At 38.4% G+C, this 18,663-nt stretch overlaps 1 protein-coding gene across 5 annotated transcripts in view; it reads left to right on the forward strand.

Moving 5' to 3' along the window:
• Positions 1 to 2,245: 2,245 nt before the first annotated feature.
• The window catches only part of VLN1 (villin-like 1), a 58,151-nt gene continuing 41,733 nt past the window's right edge, over positions 2,246 to 18,663 (forward strand). For 2 of the 5 annotated variants that reach the window (XM_088967367.1, XM_088967368.1), the window contains exons 1-8: positions 2,246 to 2,426; positions 3,162 to 3,339; positions 3,418 to 3,547; positions 4,651 to 4,816; positions 16,126 to 16,276; positions 16,363 to 16,448; positions 16,539 to 16,694; positions 18,073 to 18,141. In XM_088967367.1, the coding sequence (XP_088823493.1) occupies positions 2,283 to 2,426; positions 3,162 to 3,339; positions 3,418 to 3,547; positions 4,651 to 4,816; positions 16,126 to 16,276; positions 16,363 to 16,448; positions 16,539 to 16,694; positions 18,073 to 18,141 (1,080 nt within the window). In that variant the 5' untranslated portion in view covers positions 2,246 to 2,282. Of the gene's footprint in view, positions 2,427 to 2,677; positions 3,066 to 3,161; positions 3,340 to 3,417; positions 3,548 to 4,650; positions 4,817 to 16,125; positions 16,277 to 16,362; positions 16,449 to 16,538; positions 16,695 to 18,072; positions 18,142 to 18,663 lie in introns of those variants that run through there. The other 3 variants (XM_088967369.1, XM_088967371.1, XM_088967370.1) reach the window with 3 other exon arrangements.

Genomic DNA, 18,663 nt, shown 5'->3' on the forward strand with positions numbered 1-18,663 from the left:
ACTCATTGCCTGAAAACTCGATCGACCTACCAGTTAGCATTTCCCAATTTTGGTTGCCAAATTCATCAATTATATTTCTGGTACTGAGCTTTGAGTTCTTTGAAAATTAGGTCATTTCCTTCTTGTTGCTTATCATATGAAGACATGGAAGAAATGATTTTGAAGATTCCTTCCCTCCTTGCCCCTCTCTCTCTCTCCTTAGTATGTGGCAAAATAACACCATCTTGTACTTGTGGTACACCAAGATTAAAGTTTAAGGTGATGGGTTAACTCACTATAAAACAGGGGAAACCGAACCTAGAAAAAAAACCTCCGTTTTGATCCAATGTTTTCAACTTATTGACTTTGCTGGTTGATCTGTTGGAAACTTCGAAATGTTACCTGGTCATGGTCATGATTCTAGGCCTAGTTATCCAAAAATTTGGATTTTGGAAAAATTGTTAACTTAGTCAAAAGTTGTTTGATTTGGGTGGTTGAATTGTTAATCTATTTAACTCGATTAGACCTGTTCATAGGCCGGGTGGTCCAACGGGCCAGCCCGACCCGGCCCAACCCCCGGATGGGCTTGAACAGGCTTTTTGGCCCATGCGCTTAACCTCGGGCCAAAAAGCCCAGTCCACATAAAATTTGAGCCGGGCTCGGGTTTTGCCAAAATAACTTGGCCTGAGCCCGGCCCGGCCCGACCTATAGTTAAACCTAAGTAAAAACCCTATGTGATGTCTATTTGAATAAATTTTTTGATTTGAGAAGGTTGTTGATTCACTTGTAGGCCCATTGTTCATTTAAATAGGGGAAAAACAATTGAATTAAAATAGATAATGTCTATTTGAATGTGAAAAATTTTGATTTTCTTTTATTAGGTCGGGCTTCAGGCTCGGGCTCGGGTTTCAGGCTTTTTATCAGGGCCGGGCTCGGGCCCAAGTTCTAGGCCCGTTGGTTGGGCTAGGCTCGGGTTCGAGCCTATTATTTTTCTGTTAATGAACACTAAAAGCCCGGCCCAGCCTGGCCTATGAACAGGTCTAAACTCGATCATTGGGTCACAGGTTGTACATTAAATATGTATATAAATTACATTTGTTCACGGGCAAGGCTTTTGACCTGATTTTTTTTATATTATTGGTAACCAGATATATGCATTTTGCACCAAAACAAATCTGGATTTAGTCCTCACAACTCTTTCCATGAGTGAAAATATACTAAGTATAGAGATGTTCTAGACTGCAAGTGTTGTGAGTACAGTGTGAGGACCAATTTTGTGATAACCAAATCCTATCTCCACCAAAGGTGCCTTACCCCGTTATTTTTGCAAAAAGAAATCCCATTTTTTATGAGACATGTGGATAATATATAGACACATATAATATATCTATAAAATGGAAAAACACAAGAAAGAAAAAAACACAAACCAACACAAATGACAAGAAACAAACAGGCTAAAAATGAAGACGTCCGAAATGTGTGACCCTTCCACAAATGTCAGCAAAACAAATGAAGGATAACTCTTGGCCTTTCGATGCATCCAGTGAGTTGATCTCCTCATGACCAGCGTTTGCCAAACAATCAGCTGCTTTGTTGGCTTCCCTTAAGACATGAGTGTATTGAACATTTAGCTTCCACTTCTCGCATATGGAATATTCCTCGATGATTGTCTTCAAACATCTCAACTATGGGTGTCAATTGGACTGGATTTGGTTCAATCCGGTCCAGTCCAATGTGAGTCTATTATAAATAGGCCTGGTCCAATCCAGTCCAATGAGTATTTTGGACTGGTTCAGAGACTGTCCAGTCTGTTCAAATTTCTGTTTATTTAGATTGGTTTCAACTCAAATCTGGTCTATTGACACCTATGTTCTTATCTTCTATTAATGAATCAGATATTGGCTCAATCTAATATAAATTCATTATGGATGGACCAGGTCCAATCCAATATGTCATACTGGTTCGTCCAGTCTGTACAAATTCAATATGTGTTATCAGTCCCTTCAATCTGCCCAAATAGATTTTGATTTGGATGAAGTCCAACCCAAAACTAGTCCATTAACACCCCTAATATCGACCTCTTAGTCAATCAATCACTAGTTTGGAATTCCCTTTTGACGCTGATATTTGTACCTATAAACCTTTTGGCAATTTCATGGGCCTCTAAGGAAGCCCAAGCGTTATCGATATTTTTTGAGCATTGGCCCATCTATACACCCTATTGCAGTCCCTCCATAAACTTTCTTAAGGCATCAAAGTTTATTTTGATTGTATATCCTGGAGGAGAGATCCGCCGCACCCATATGCTCCCTTTTAAATTCTCCCTTTCCATGAGAATAAGGAGACTACTACACTCTTCCCAACTTTCTCTACCACCATTGAATAGAGTGGCTGGAGGGATGATTTTATCTTTGAAAATCATTCTTCCACTCTTCCCAATGAAGAAGGTTCCATACCTACTTAGCAAATTCATACTCAATGAAAATATGGTTACAGTCTTCTATTTCCTCACATAAACTAAACAAAGTATTTTAGTTTTTTTTTTTTTTTTTTTTTTTTTTTTTGGGGGGGGGGGGGGGGGGCATTTCAATGTCCAGACTATTTTTCCACTATTTCCCATGATATCATTGGTTGTATTTTCGGATTCGGGTACATCTTCTTTTGTTCCAATTTTCATCTCCCATCAAACGACAGATCTTTGCATCATCCCATTTCTTCCGAGAACCATCCATGTGGTCCTTTACTTTTTGAACTGAGTCATCAGTTGGATCTCCATCTTCCCTATTGATGGGAGGGTGTCCTTCAATCCAATTGTCCCTCCTAGGGTTGATTTTCTCCCCATCCAAATGTCCAGCACTTTCTTATAATAAAAACGCTGGTCTTATGGTTGTCTTATAAGTTTTCCTTTAAATCTCAATGGTATATGATGATTACATAGCACAACAAACCATCTTTAGCTCATATAGAAGAAAAATTAGCAATGAAATTGAGGATCCAAGTTATCTACTTCAATTGCACAAGTCAAGTTCTTACAATCATATTAAGTTTTGAGTTATGATGTTGCATCCAGGAATTTGAGATTCCATGTACTTGTTTTGTTCTCAATTGGTCCTACATTGGAAACACCTCAAAATTTTCTTGTCCCACTATCATATGTCTAAGTACAGTTATAATTTGCCCAGGTGCCTTTTTCTCGATCATCCTTGAATCACAACGATGTATTTATACTCGATACTGCTTCAAAAATATTTCTATTTAGTGGATGCAACTCTAGCATACAAGAACGAGCTAAAGCTTTGGAGGTTGTCCAGTATATCAAAGACAACAAGCATGGTGGAAGGTGTGAAGTGGCAACCATAGGTATGATTATACATTTATACCATGGTTTCTAAAGGTATTTGATGCTGCAAATACTAATTGTTCCTTTTTATGGTGTAGAGGATGGCAAGTTTGTTGGTGATTCTGATGTTGGGGAGTTTTGGAGTTTATTTGGTGGTTATGCTCCAATTACTCAGGGCACACTACCTACAATTCAGAAACCTGAAATTCAACCTGTGAAGCTATTCTGGTGGGTAATATTCAGATCATGCAATTATATACTAATTTTGACTTGTTTGTGTGTCTGGTCTTAGAGACCATAAAACCTATAGTCTGTGTTTGGTAAGAGTGCAAATGCAGAACTAAGGTGAATTTGTACTCTGGTTTGGTTTTGCAGTTGTTTGGTAAGAATACGTTTTTGTACTGAAAATGAAAGTAAATTTGTTTTTTAGATGTTTTTTCATTCAAAATGGGAGCAAAGTTTGCATTAAAAAATGGAATCAAACTTTACACTTATAGTTGGCCAATGTAAAATAAGTATATTCTAGTCTTGAAATTCATGTTTATACCCATTGCAACCAAACTCAATACGAAATTTATCAATGTATAAATTGAATCAAGTTTGCATTTGTACTTTCTGACCAAAATTTCATTTACATTGATACATATGCTTTTTCCACCCTTACCGAATGCAGCCATATATACATATGGGAATCTGGATAAAAAACTTTGCCATTTTAATAGGTATTTCCATGTTGACAAGTTTAAAACATTTTATTTTCTTTTATGAAAAGTTAAAAAAATGTCAGCAGAGAAGATGCCATTACTTGGTGTAATGGTAAAATCTTGGGTTGTCAAGTGTAAGAATGTGGGTTTGAGTCCAAGAGCTTCCACTTCGTGCAAAAAATGCCAAAAGGTTAGGGCCATATCCAGTCTACTCCTCCCAAGACCCCAGATAGCTGGGACCAACATTGGGTAATGGTTTTTTGTTTTTTAAACCAGAAGAGACTTTCAGACAAACCCCCTACCTTCATTGACAGTGTTATACCTAGTAATAGGGACAGAGCCCTCCCACCAAGAGCCAAAGGAAAAGACTCAGTAGTCAGTAATCAGTAAGTTTAAGAATAATCTTTATTTTTATTTTTATTTATTTTTAACTTGGTGGTATGGATTGGAAAATTTGGCTTCTCATACACTAATTTGAGTTTTCTGGCTAGATCATCACTTATCAGAATTAATGAGCCCAAGTTTACTCACCCACAGTTCTAGTTAAGTTTCTAATTGAGTCCCATCAGTTGTAGTTACTTGATGGTATTATTTCTTTAAATTTCCTTACACTTCATGTATCAACAGGATTTCTTTTCAGGGAAAATTATGTCAAGTTGGTACTGATTCATTGAAGAAAGAAATGCTTAACTCAGACAAGTGCTATATGTTGGATTGTGATACTGAGATATTTGTGTGGATGGGGAGAAGTACCTCGGTCACTGAACGAAAAACATCTGTCTCAACTATAGAAGTAAAAAATTTGAACCTCCATCCTCTTTTATACACACACACACAGTTATGTGCATGCACACACACGTACACATATGCATACATGCATATGAACAAGGGGAAATTTTTGATCAATAACCAATCATAATTTTATTAATTATAGTGAAAGAATGATATATAACTACAACTATTGAAAGACATCCCTTGAGATAGAGCTAGTCCATGCAACCTTACCCATTTTGTTCTTTTCCTAAATTGTTTTTTATTACTAAAAAGCATTTTCCCAATACAATTAGCTTCTTTTCACCTCCTTATTTAGCCAAGGTATTGGTTAGGTTATTAGCATACCTTTGAGTCTAAGTACACCTTATACCCTTTCATGTTGCCAACCATGTTTCTTCTCTTATGAGATGCTTGTGTTGCCAAGTTCACGAGTTGTCATTTATAAATCACCCCACTACCAATTTAGGCCTTCTTCCACTATTAGGTTGCTGTAGTTGAGAGAATAGCCCATTCTAAGTCCCTGCATTGAGGTTGGGAGTTCTTCTCTAGTGGAGTCACCATGGCCTACTGGTGTTGAGATGATAGTCATAATATTTTTTCTTCATTTCAGAAAACACCTACTATTCTTGATGCTCCTTGATTGCCCAAGTTTCATTCAGCAAAGTTGAACTTAAATAAAGAGAGGGTGGGGAGAACCGATCATTATATATAATTCCTTGCCATGGAAAAAAGCAGCAATGCTTTGCCAACCTCTAATAATATCATCACTGTGAATTGGGTAGAATTGTTCACTATCTTAACTCAATGTGCTACCTTGATTGCTATGTTCTCTGTTAGAACCTCCCTTAAGAGGGTGGGGAGAACCAGTCAGTATATATAGAATTCCTTGCCATGGAAAAAAGCAGCAATGCTTTTCCAACCTCTAATAATATCATTAAGGGGAAGGTTAAAAACCAGAAGTACAAGAAGCGGATCTCACCACACAAGGGTATCTCTTCGAATGAGGATCGATCGCTCGAGAGGTGAATCGAAGTCGAGAAGTTTGGCCATGGGGAAAAAGAATATGTTGAATGAGATTTAACGAGTGGAAGTCTGGGGATACCTAGACTGACGTTGGAGAGTGTTGACAGACAAATCATAGAAGAGAAACCTTTGGAAATTATTGCACAATTGAACAGCTAGGTATGCTTAGTTTCTCATGGCTTTCCATCCTCTCTACCTTCTGCAATGGGTTGGGGTGGCTCTATTAGAGAAGAGTTGGGGGTTAGTGGTTTGATGGAGTGGATAAAGGGGAAAGGAGTTTAAAGAGGAAAAGAGTGGAGAACGATCAACAGAGGGTTTATAACAGAAAGAGAAGATCGGTGGTAAAAGGAGCTATAGGGGAAAGGGTTGAAAGGAAAGAAATGGATGAGCAGGAGGAGGGCGGAAAGGAAAATAAGGAGGGGGGTGCGGAGATTTTGGGGCCTGAAGCTATTGAGGTTACAGGAGAAGAGAACACTGAGAAGGGGAAGGTGGGTATTGATCAGCTAGTGGATAGACAAGTGGAGATCGGTAACTCTCTTTTCCTCTTCTTTCTAGGGGGAAAGGGCTGGTGAGGAAGGCAATTGAACAATTTGAAAGAAGTAAAAAGGAAGAATATAACGAAAAGAAAATAGTCGGGGAAGGGGTGAGATATGGGAGGAAGGAGAAGGGAGGGAAGAAGAATTTGTTGAGGAAGAGCAAAGGGAGGTCGGGGAAGAATTAATAGGGAAGGGGGAGAAGGCTGAAAATTTAACAAGGAGATGGTATCTTGGCATGTCAGAGGATTTGATAGAAGAAAGATGAAGGAGGTTGAATTGGCTGCAGGTTTTCTTGGTCAAATTGGTGAGCTTGACAAATAATCAAGAGGATCGTTGGGATCAACCTTTGGAATTTTGGGGATTAAATGTGTAATCTAGATATTATTGTTTTTCCATGGGTAAATTGTAATGTTTGAACTTGTTTGGGGGTGTTGCCTCAACACCTGGTTTGGTTGTATCTCTTATTTCTTTTTAATGAAAAATTTCTTGTACTATAAAAAAAATAATATCATCATGGGTTGCTATGTTCACTATTACAACCTCCCTTGTTTTTTGTCTTTTCCTTGAAAATTATACCATTCCTCCCCTTCCATATAGACCACCAAAGAAGTGAATCCCTTGTACACCTCCAAATGATCTTTCTTATCTTCTTTAGGGGTGAAAGAAGGAAGCCTTGAAAGACACATTCTTGCCCTTGACTTTGGCAGTTTCATCTCAATAACAAAATCCGTGGCATGATGTAATTGGTAGGATTCATGGTTGGGATTCTAATGGTGAGATGCTAGGGTGGATAATAGAGCAACTCATGCATCTTCTTAGAAAGCCATTTTAGCTCTACTTCCTACCTTCTGTGACAAATCCGCTATGAAGTTTGTTTTGGATGGTGCAAATTACTTAGAATGGTCACAATCTGCAAAGATGGCCATTGGTGCTCGTGGGAAATTAGGGTATATCACTAGTGAAGAGGTGAAACCCAAAATTAGCAACTCCCGGTGGGTACAGGAGAATTATATGGTGATGACTTGGTTGTGTAATTCCATGTTGCCCTATATAAGTAAAAATTTTTTATGGGCAAATACAACTAAGGAAATATGATATGGGGTTGCAGAAACCTATTCACAGAGGGAGAATATTGCTAGGGCTTATCGGTTGAGAAATCAGATTATTTCTACAAGGCAGGGAGATAGATCTGTTGCAGCCTATTTTTCAGCCCTTAAAACCCTGTGGCAGGAGATTGACCATTTAGAGACATTTTCTTGGGAAACCACTAAGGATGCAACTACCTATCAGAAACATCTAGAGAAGTATAGGGTGTTTGAATTTCTTGCTGGCCTTAATCCTGAGTATGATATTGCATGACAACACCTTCTTTCCAGGGACAGTGTTACTCTCTCCCAGGCATATGCCTTTGTGTCAGGGGAGGAGTGTAGGAGAGATGTGATGATGAAAACCTTATTCCTGATCAGCCTGCCATGGTAAGTGCTGTGAAACCTAAACAAAGTGGAGATCGGGGTGGCAGTGAAATCAAGAAGGAAGATAAAAGAGAGTTGATCTGTGACTACTGTAAGAAGCCTAAACACACAAGAGATACTTGCTGGAAGCTTCACCCACATCTTGTGCCGACTAGATTGAAAAATAAGAAGGGAAATGCACACATGGCAGTTACTGGTGACATTCCGGTCCCTCCTACTACAACTGCTCCGAAGTCTGTTGCAGCTGTTGCAGTAAGGGCCGAACTTGAGAGGTATGGGTTACTTCTGAACCAGCGGGATACAACCAGTTCCAGTTCAGCCGCAAGCGGACAACAAGGTACAGGTGGCACTGGTAGAGAGTCCACTCTACTTCCTTTGCTCACACAGGTAGTTCACACGTCACTGCAAATTATGTTTCTACTTTAGGTAAGGAGGGACCTCCTTGGATTATAGATTCTGGAGCCTCAGAGCACATGACCCAGAGCTCTACTATTTTTTCAACTTACCAGCTCAGTTCTGGCAGAGATAGGGTCTCCACAACTGATGGATCCCATTTTCCTATTGCTGGGAAGGGATCTGTCAAGATTAGTGATTCTATTTCTCTACTCTCTGTCCTTCATGTTCCCAGATTGAGCACTAATTTGTTATCTGTTAGTAGTTTGACTAAGAACCTGAACTGCTCAGTAATTTTTTCTCCTGGTCATTGTATTTTGTAGGATCTAGATTCGAAGAGGACGATTGGGAGTGGTCGTGAAGTGAATGGAATCTACCTCCTGGATGTACTTCCTCCTCATCAGAGTCATCATGTTAGCAGGGATAGTGAGTCAGGGTCTGTGGGTCAAATTATGCTTTGGCATAATCGTTTGGGCCATTTACCTTTTTCTTCTTTGAGTTTTTTGTTTCCAAAACTTTTTGAGTCTATTAGTTTGTCATGTCTGGAGTGTGAAGGTTGTCAACTTGGAAATCTGTTGGAAAACGTGGGGTTACTGGTGCAGATCTATATTTGGTAGTTGTGTAAAAATAGAATTGTATATATTCCTAGGATTGTGGAAGGATTGATTTAGAAAGCTTTTCTTTCTATTTCTTTCTTTCTATTCTTGTACTTTCTATTTTCTTTTCTTTCTATTTTTCTACTTTCTATTTTCTTTTCTTTCTATTTTTTCTTCTTTCTATTTATTGCAGCAACTTACTGTATAAATATGCCGATTGGCAATAGAATGAAATACATTAGTATTCTACCATTCCAAAACATGGTATCAGAGCTCTAGGTTTGTCAACCTTGAGATTTTCTTTTCGGCCTTCATTGCTAGTTTTTCGTGTTTTTCTCTTTTGGCCTTCAGTGTTGATTTGTAACTAGAAGTGTTCATTTTATTCTCCTTTATTTCGGCCAGTTCTTCCCTCCTTTATTCTCCTTTCCCGCTGACCTTATTTTTCCTCCATTAACCATATCCGACATGACTGCAACAAATGCTCCTGTCCAAACCGATGAAGGAGCAACAAATTCTCATCCTCACACTGGTGATTTGCAGAATGTTCAGACAATATATAGATTGAATGGCCAGAACTACTTGAAGTGGTCATAACTAGTGCGTACCTATTTGAAGGGAAAACGAAAAATTAGTCACCTTCTTGGAACAAGGCCAAAGTTGGGTGAGCCAAATTTTGATTCTTGGGACGAAGAGGACTCCATGATTATGTCATGGTTGTGGAGTTCAATGACACCCGAGATCAGTGATACTTGTATGTTTCTTCCCTCTGCAAAGGCTATTTGGGATGCTGTCCGACAAACCTATTCCAAAGCCCATGACGCTGCTCGTGTCTATGAGGTCAAAGTGAAGACAGTGGCGGCCAAACAAGGGAGCAGAAGTGTTACAGAGAGTATGCAAATCTGCTGCAAATTTATGGCATGAGTTTGATCATTATCGGGTTCTTGAGACAAAGTGCCCTAATGATGCTGTGATCTTGAAGAATTTTATTGAAAGAGATAGGGTGTATGATTTTTTGGTCGGACTGAATGCTGAATTTGATTAGGTCCGAATACAAATTCTTGGCAAAGAAAAAGTGCCTCCATTGAATGAAGTCATAGCCCTTGTCAGAGCTGAGGAAAGCCGCCGTGGAATCATGCTTGAGCCTAAAGATCCCGAAGGATCAGCCATGGTGGCAAGGGGAGGAAGTTACAGTGGTTCAAAAAGTGAGAACAATCACAACTTGGCTCGTGACACAACTACCCGTGACTCTAACGATAACCTCTGGTGCACCTATTGCAAGAAGCCCAGACACACAAAAGATCGGTGCTGGAAACTTCATGGGAAACCTCCCACATCCAGCAAGGAATGGGGAAATCAAGGAGTTTCAAAAGGAGTTCAACAGGCCCATAATGTCTCCACAACCCCGTAGCAAGAACACTCAAGTTAGGGACCATTTAATGATGAAGAAATTGAAAGGCTAAGGAGCTTCCTGAAATCCTTGAAACTGGGAAGTGGTTCTATCTCTCTTGCTCTCTCAGGTGAGTCTTTATCTCTAGGATTACATGCCTCGGCTAGTGTTTTTCCATGGATTATTGATTCTGGAGCTACTGACCACATGACACCCTCTTCACTACATTTTCTCACCTATACACCCTGTCCTAGTAATAGAAAAGTTTCTGTTGCTGATGGTTCTTTCACCACAGTGGCAGGGATTGGGAATATTCAAATTACTCCATCCCTATTGCTTAAAAATGTGCTTCATGTTCCTAAGTTATCCACTAGCCTTATCTCTATACATAAACTCACCTAGGATGTGAACTGCAATGTTGTGTTCTTTCCTTCTTATTGTGTATTTCAGGACCAGGTTTCGGGGAAGAAGATTGGACTTGCTAAGGAAAGGGATGGACTCTACTACCTTGAAGCAACCAACAAACCATCTCACACTGTTATGCCTGTCACACATGAGTCATTCTTATCTACCTCCAATAAAGATTTAATTTGGTGTCATCACTTCCGTTTCGGTCATCATTCATTTCCTGTTTTAAAAACAATGCTTCCTTCCTTGTTTAAAGGAATTGATGTTGAAACCTTTCATTGTGATGTTTGTGAACTTGCTAAGCACAAAAGGGTTTTTTTCCCAATCAGCAATAAAAGATCTTCAACTCCTTTTTATTTGATTCATTCGGATATATGGGGCCCTTCTCAAATTCCCAACATTACTGGTTCTAGATGGTTTGTCACCTTTATTGACGATTGCACTAGGGTCACATGGATCTTTCTTCTTAAGTCTAAATCTGATGTGGGTACCATTCTTTTCAACTTTCATAACATGGTCCAAACTCAGTTTGGTGTGAGAATTAAAAGGTTTCGATCTGATAATGCTACAAATTATTTTAATCAGAATTTGTCCCCATTTTTTCAGAAAGAAGGCATTGTGCATGAATCCTCCTGTGTTAATACTCCCCAACAGAATGGGATAGCTGAGAGGAAAAATGACCATCTTTTGCAAATCACCCGAGCCTTTCTCTTTCAAAACCGGGTGCCAAAACAATATTGGGGGGAAGCTGTCCTTACTACTGCATACACCATAAACAGACTACCATCTAAAGTTCTTGACAACCGAAGCCCAATACAAGTCCTTTCTCAATTCTACCCTGATATTCGAACCTCAAATAATCTCACACCAAGAATTTTTGGCTGCACTGCCTTTGTTCATGTCCATAATAAGGGAAAATTGGATCCACGAGCAATCAGGTGTGTCTTCTTGGGATATTCCCCAACTCAGAAAGGTTATAAATGTTATCATCCAGCCACTAGAAAATTCTACACCTCCATCGATGTCACATTTGAGGAGGGACAATCCTTTTTCACTCAACCTTATCTTCAGGGGGAGCTCTCATTAATGGAAGATAAGGCCTCGAATCTACTCTCCTTAGATGTATTACCCTCTTCATAGTCATCCAACCGTCAAGAATCACATCTCTCTGAGTCACAATCCTCTGAGCCCCACATTCCCGAGTCTCAACAAGAGTCAAACAACCCGACCATTGAACCAAATTTAGACACTGTTAACCCCATCAATAATGTGCATGATGATGTGAGATATATGCAGGTTTACTCTAGGAGAAGAAATCCAGATCCTCAACTTGTGCAAGTCCAAGATTCAACTCCTAATCTTGGAACTGAGGGATATGCAGAACCTGAACCTGCACCTTCACAGTCTGAGTATGACCTACCTATTGCACCGAGAAAAGGAACCAGAGAATGTACCAAATGCCCATTGTACCCTTTAGCCAAATCTGTGTCGTTCCAAAGATTCTCTAAATCCCATAAAAGTTTTCCAGCCAGCCTTAACACCATTCCAATTCCTAATACTCTAGCCGAGGTACTTTCTAATAAGGAATGGAGAAAGATCATGAGAGTGGAAATGGAGGCACTAGAAAAGAACAACACATGGGAAGTTGTGGATTTACCAAGAAACAAGAAGGCTGTAGGTTGTAAATGGGTGTTCACAATTAAGTACAAATCTGATGGGTCGTTAGAAAGGTACAAAACACGACTGGTAGCCAAGGGATACACACAAACTTATGGGGTAGATTATCAGGAAACTTTTGCCCCAGTAGCTAAAATGAATACAATAAGGGTGTTGCTGTCTTTGGCTGCTAACTATAATTGGGATTTGCAATAGTTTGATGTAAATAATGCATTTCTCCATGGTGATCTAGAAGAGGAGATATACATGGTCATTCCACCGGGTTTTGGAGAAGGCATTAAGGGGAACAAAGTTTGTAGGTTGAAGAAAGCACTATACGGCCTCAAACAATCTCCGAGAGCATGGTTTGGAAGGTTTACAAAGGTGATGCTTAGTACTGGTTACAAGCAAAGTCAAGGTGACCACACATTGTTTATCAAACACACAGCCTCAGGGGGAGTTACTGCACTATTTGTCTATGTGGACAATATAATCGTTATTGGGAATGATAAAAAGGAGAAGGAAGCATTGAAAAACTGCCTTTCCAGAGAATTTGAGATAAAAGACTTGGGGAGACTAAAGTATTTTCTCGGAATTGAAGTTGCACATTCTAAACAAGGCATCTTTATCTCTCAACAAAAGTATGTTGTTGATCTTTTGAGAGAAACGGGAAATATAGCATGTAAACCAGCTTCCACGCCTATAGATCCCAATCATAAACTTGGAGAAGCCAGAGAGAATGCAAGTGTAGACAAGGAGATGTTCCAAAGACTGGTTGGAAACATCATTTATCTTGCACATACATGGCTAGATATTGCATACGCTATAAGTGTAATAAGTCAGTTTATGCATCTACAGGCTTCTCATCGAATTCTGCACTATTTGAAAGCCAATCCAGGAAAAGGAATTTTATTAAGAAGAAATGGGGGATTGGCTCTTGAAGCATATATAGATGCCGGTTATGCAGGATCTCCAGTAGATGGACGGTCCATTTCTGGTTACTGTACCTTCTTGGGAGGAAACTTAGTCACTTGGAGGAGTAAGAAGCAAAATGTAGTGGCTCGGTCAAGTGCAGAGGCAGAATTCAGGGCTATGGCACCAGGAGTGTGTGAATTACTCTGGTTGAAGATAATTTTAGAAGACCTGAAGATTCCACGAGAAGAGCCTATGAAACTATATTGTGATAACAAGTCAGCCATCAATATTGTTCACAATCCTGTTCAACATGACAGGACGAAGCACATCGAAATTGATCGACACTTTATAAAAGAGAAACTTGACAGCAAGTTGATTTGCACTCCCTATGTGTCTACAAAAGGACAACTGGCCGATGTACTTACTAAAGGGCTCAATAGTACAGACTTTTGAAGAATTATAGCCAAGCTGGGAATGGTGGATCTCTATTCACCAGCTTGAGGGGGAGTGTTGGAAAACGTGGGGTTACTGGTGCAGATCTATATTTGGTAGTTGTGTAAAAATAGAATTGTATATATTCCTAGGATTGTGGAAGGGTTGATTTAGAAAGTTTTTCTTTCTATTTCTTTCTTTCTATTCTTGTACTTTCTATTTTCTTTTCTTTCTATTTTTCTACTTTATATTTTCTTTTCTTTCTATTTTTTTCTTCTTTCTATTTATTGCAGTAGCTTACTGTATAAATATGCCGATTGGCAATAGAATGAAATACATTAGTATTCTACTATTCCAAAACAAAATCATTGTAGACATTCATTTAAACCTAGTAATAAAAGATGTTCTTCTTCTTTTGATGTTATTCATTCGGATGTGTGGGGCCCTTACCATGTTCCTTTTATGGGAGGCTATCGCTATTTTCTCTTATTTGTGGATGATTTTTCACGATACTCTTGGATTTACATGATGAGATCCCGTGATGAAGTACCATCCTTGGTGAGGCAATTTCATCAGATGGTACTAACACAGTTTGGAACAAGAATAAAGGTGTTCAGATCCGACAGTGCTAGGGAATATTTTGAAAGACACCTTGTTGGGCAGGATGCCTTGATGACAGGAGATCAACTTCAGGAGTGTGCACCCTTTTTGGGGATAACCTTGTCTCGTGGAAGAGTAAGAAACAAACAGTGGTGGCAAGATCAAGTGCTGAAGCCAAATACAGGGCCATGGCACATGGAGTTTCAGAACTTCTCTGGATCCGTTCCCTGTTAGAAGAAATTGGTGTACAGGCAAAAGAACCTATGATGCTATAATGTGGTAACCAGGCAGCAATTAACATTGCCCATAACCCAATCCAACATGACCGAACTGAGCACATTGAAGTGGATAGACATTTTATTAGAGAAATGGTAACTTCTGGAGAAGTTTATCTTCCATACATTGCTTCTGATCTGTAGTTCGTTGATGTTCTCACAAAAGGTGTTGCAAAGAACAAGCTGGAGCATGATCTACGCAAGTTGGGAATGTGTGGCATTTACTCCCAACTTGAGGGGGAGTGTTGAGTTGGTCCGAGTTGTTTTTTATTTAGTTAGGAAGTTGTTGGGCTTTAGGCCCATTAGTTTATGTTTTTTTAAGTTGTGACTGTTCAACTATATTAGTAGCCGCCCTACTAAGGGCATCCTTATAATATCTCATCCTTTAAGTTAAGTATAAATATAATAAGAGGTAGGCGGTTAGGGTTAATTTTACAATATTGGTTGACTTCCTACTCTTTTCTTCTTCTCCTTTCTTCTCTATTGCTGAAATCTTCATCTTCCCCCTCTTTCCTTTCACAAGAAACTCGACTAAATCTGCAATTAGTGATTTCTACTAGTAGAATTAATCTTCATGTGATAAATCTCTCGATAGAAGGCCTAAATTTTCAGTATACGTGAAGCAAGGTGGTAATTTTGGGCTGACAACCATGAGAACATGGATTTGAGTCTAAGAGTGGTAATTTTGCATCTTGTCTACCACTCCCTAGTGATTTAAGAGGCATGCCTTAGGCGCACAGGCGAGGTGCATTTTAAGGTATGTGCCTTGCCTAGCCTCCAGGTGCAGCACTTTCAAAAGGTGTGTGCCTTTTGAAACTTTGTTCCTTTTTTAATTTTTTTCTGTTTTTTTTTTCCCTAGCTGCTAGAGATGGACACCAAACGAAGCCCCTCAAGGCAAGCCCAAACAAGTCCATATCAAAGCCTTAAATTCCTAATAACTATAAAAAAGATTTTATAACTTTAATTGTCTTTTGAAAATATCTTTTGTTAAGGTGAATGAATGAGCAACATTAGCAAATATGGGATCCTCTCTGCTCCAAAGCGAAAAATTTCCTAGTGTCATGTCCATTTTGGCAAATATCTTTTAAAATTTAAGTTCATATTTTTAATTAATATTATGTTTAATATCTTTTTTTTTTGCTTTTTTGAATTCTTTGGCTTTTGAAAATTTTAGCTTTTTGGCTTTTTTGAATTTTTTTTGCACCTCGTGCCTTGGGCACAAAATGCCCCTTGCGTTTTTTTTGTGCCTTGCACTTTTAAAACACTCCCATGACCCCAAATAGACTGGACCAGCATTGGGTAATAGCCTTTTACATGCATACTTAAACACACAAATATATGTTCCCAGTGGATGACATAGATGGGGTTGCATCTTCAAATTTACATATAATGTTGATGTCTTCCATAATCTGTCCTTATGTAATAAAAAGAATCACTTATATCTGCTTATCAAAAAAAAGTCACCTTATATGTATGCAATGCCAAAAGGTTATTAGTGTAAATACTGCTAAAGTGTCTAATGAACATCATAGGGGGTGATCCTTTAGACCTGCAAGGAAGTTGCTTTTTATCCATGCTCACTGAATGCATGTTTTGGGCACTGGTTTATGATATTCCTGCTGGGTTACTTTTCAGGGTACCCTGTATTCTCAGGGAAGGTCAACAGGTACGCATATAACTTTCTTGACTGAAGGATCCGAAACTGTGACGTTTAGGTCGTATTTTGAAGGCTGGCCTCAAAAGGTGGAGCAAAATTTGTATGAAGAAGGCCGAGGAAAAGTAGCAGGTTTGGTTTCTCTTGCAACAAAAACATCAGAAGTGAAGTAACTAAACAATTATAACTCTTATCACTTTCACTTTCTTTATGTACAGCAATATTTAAGAAGCAGGGTTATGATGTAAAGGAACTTCCTGAAGAAGATTGGCAACCATTTATAAATTGTCGTGGCATTCTGAAAGTAACTCTTTACTAAAGATATCAGTTTTAATTATATTAGCTTACATAATTTAATTTATTAACTTGATGCATTTGTTCATTACCTTTTTAGGTTTGGCGGGTAAATGGAAATGAAGTTTCCATTGTTCCAGTTGTGGAACAACACAAGCTTTTCAGTGGAGACTGCTATATTGTGCAGTATACGTATCCTGGAAATGAAAAGGATGAGCATCTATTTTATGCATGGCTTGGTTGTAACAGTATGATGGTAATCTTTCTGCTTTATGTAAAATAATTAGTGTTTTTGATCAATTATATTTTTACCTGTTTATCTATATTCATATAAAAATATGCTTCTTCATTGTCCTAAATCTTACTCAAGCCAAGGAACAACTTTCAGCAAGGTTAAATTTGGTTGCGTAGCAAGATGGAAGGCCCCTTGCCACATAAAACATGAGCATGATAACTTTGACATATGAATCTTAGTTTAGATGTGTGTGAAACTGTGTTGCCTCAAAGTCTAAGTGCATATTAAATCCATCATAAGGATATTACTAATTAATTGTAGATAACATATACAATGCAATGCATATCTACCTAGTAAGTTGCAAAACAATCTCATCACTTTATCACTGATGTAAGATACGGGTAAAAATAACAATGAAACTTAGACAGTTTGGATCAATTTAGGGCCAAATGGAGCCCAACCAAATAAACCCTGAGCCCCAAATCAAGGTGCTAAATTTAAGTCCAATCACAACAATGGTTGATTTTGGTTAGGTAGGGTTTGGATTGAAATATAATGTCATAAGTAAAGAAAGATACTTGAGTCTAGGAAAACTTGAACCTTGTATATTGTAAAGGCATTTGAAACTTGGCCCATTACACCATAAACTGAAGTTGCTAGAACATGTACATAAAAGAGCATATTTACATATATAGTTGGATAACTTGGATTGGGTTTGATAAGACCTCAATCCCAGCACAACCAAGCTTGGGTTTGATCAGGCTGGATTAGATTAGGACTAATTCAAGTAGCATTCCTTGGTAATAACACCTAAAGAAGTGGTGGTACCCTTGGGAAAAGGAATTTTGAAGGTGAGCTTTACTTTGCATTAATTAAAATTTTCCAGCAAAGATGAAGCTTAAACCACAAGCTACTTATTTATTGCTGATAATATTTGACACCATCTATGAGGACTGCACATAGTTATTGATCATTTAGTTTAGGATCTCGAGTTGCAATGTGGGTTGGGTTAGGTCGAGCATTTATTTAAATTTGAATGGGACCAAGCATGAACCTAGCCTGGTATAGTTGAACTGTTGAAAATCTCCAACATGGTCAACCCAACTAGCATCCCTATTAGGATCGATAGCTTAACTAATTTACACTTCTTTGTAACTTCCTTTTTCTGAATTTCAAAGTGTCAACAAGATGCTTTAATGCATAAGTTGAGATATTTTCTCCCCCCCCCCCCCCCCCATAATGATAGAAAATCGTAATCTAGAGCTCATTTACTTTTGCTTACTAATGCTGATCTTGAGCCAACTCTTATGGTTATATATGTTGAAATCATGAGAACTTCATTCAAGTTTGATTTAACTCATACAAATATTTTCTTATTACTAATTTTGTTTCCTTTCAGGAAGACAGGGATGATGCAATCTATCATATGAGCGCTATGGTTGATTCAACCAAGGGTAATTCTGTTCTGGTGTGTCTTCCCTGTCTTTCCATCCTGATTTGCAAAAGCTCTTGCAATTGTTTTTTCCTATGATGATTTTCTGTATCCGGTAGTCATACAAGGCAGTAACTGTCAAATAGAAAAAAAACTTCGACTTAGTTTCATGAATTTGTTCCATAGGTATTTATGAATTCACAAGTACAAAAAAGGAATTTGTCACGTAGGTATTTCTATATATTTCTTGTTATCTTTCATTTAGTTCATGTTTATTGTTTGATTTTTTTTATTACTTGTCAACAATCTTATTAGTTTGATCTCCCCAATCTTAGTTTCAATTTATCCTCTTTGTATTTCTAGCATCAACTCATTACGCTTCACACATGTATGATGGAATACTTAAAGCACCATAAGTTTTGGTTAAGGGGAGTCTTTTTCTTGTCTAAGCACAATTTATTTTTAGTTATTGTTGCATGTCATTTGGCTATTTTATATGTTTCAGTCTCTGGAAGAGTGTTCCTCATATTGTCATATTTGTGGTAGTATACTTTAATG

The sequence above is a fragment of the Nelumbo lutea genome, chromosome 2, assembly GCF_056320005.1.
Source record: "Nelumbo lutea isolate HS-2025 chromosome 2, American lotus-T2T, whole genome shotgun sequence".
Taxonomy (NCBI): domain Eukaryota; kingdom Viridiplantae; phylum Streptophyta; class Magnoliopsida; order Proteales; family Nelumbonaceae; genus Nelumbo; species Nelumbo lutea.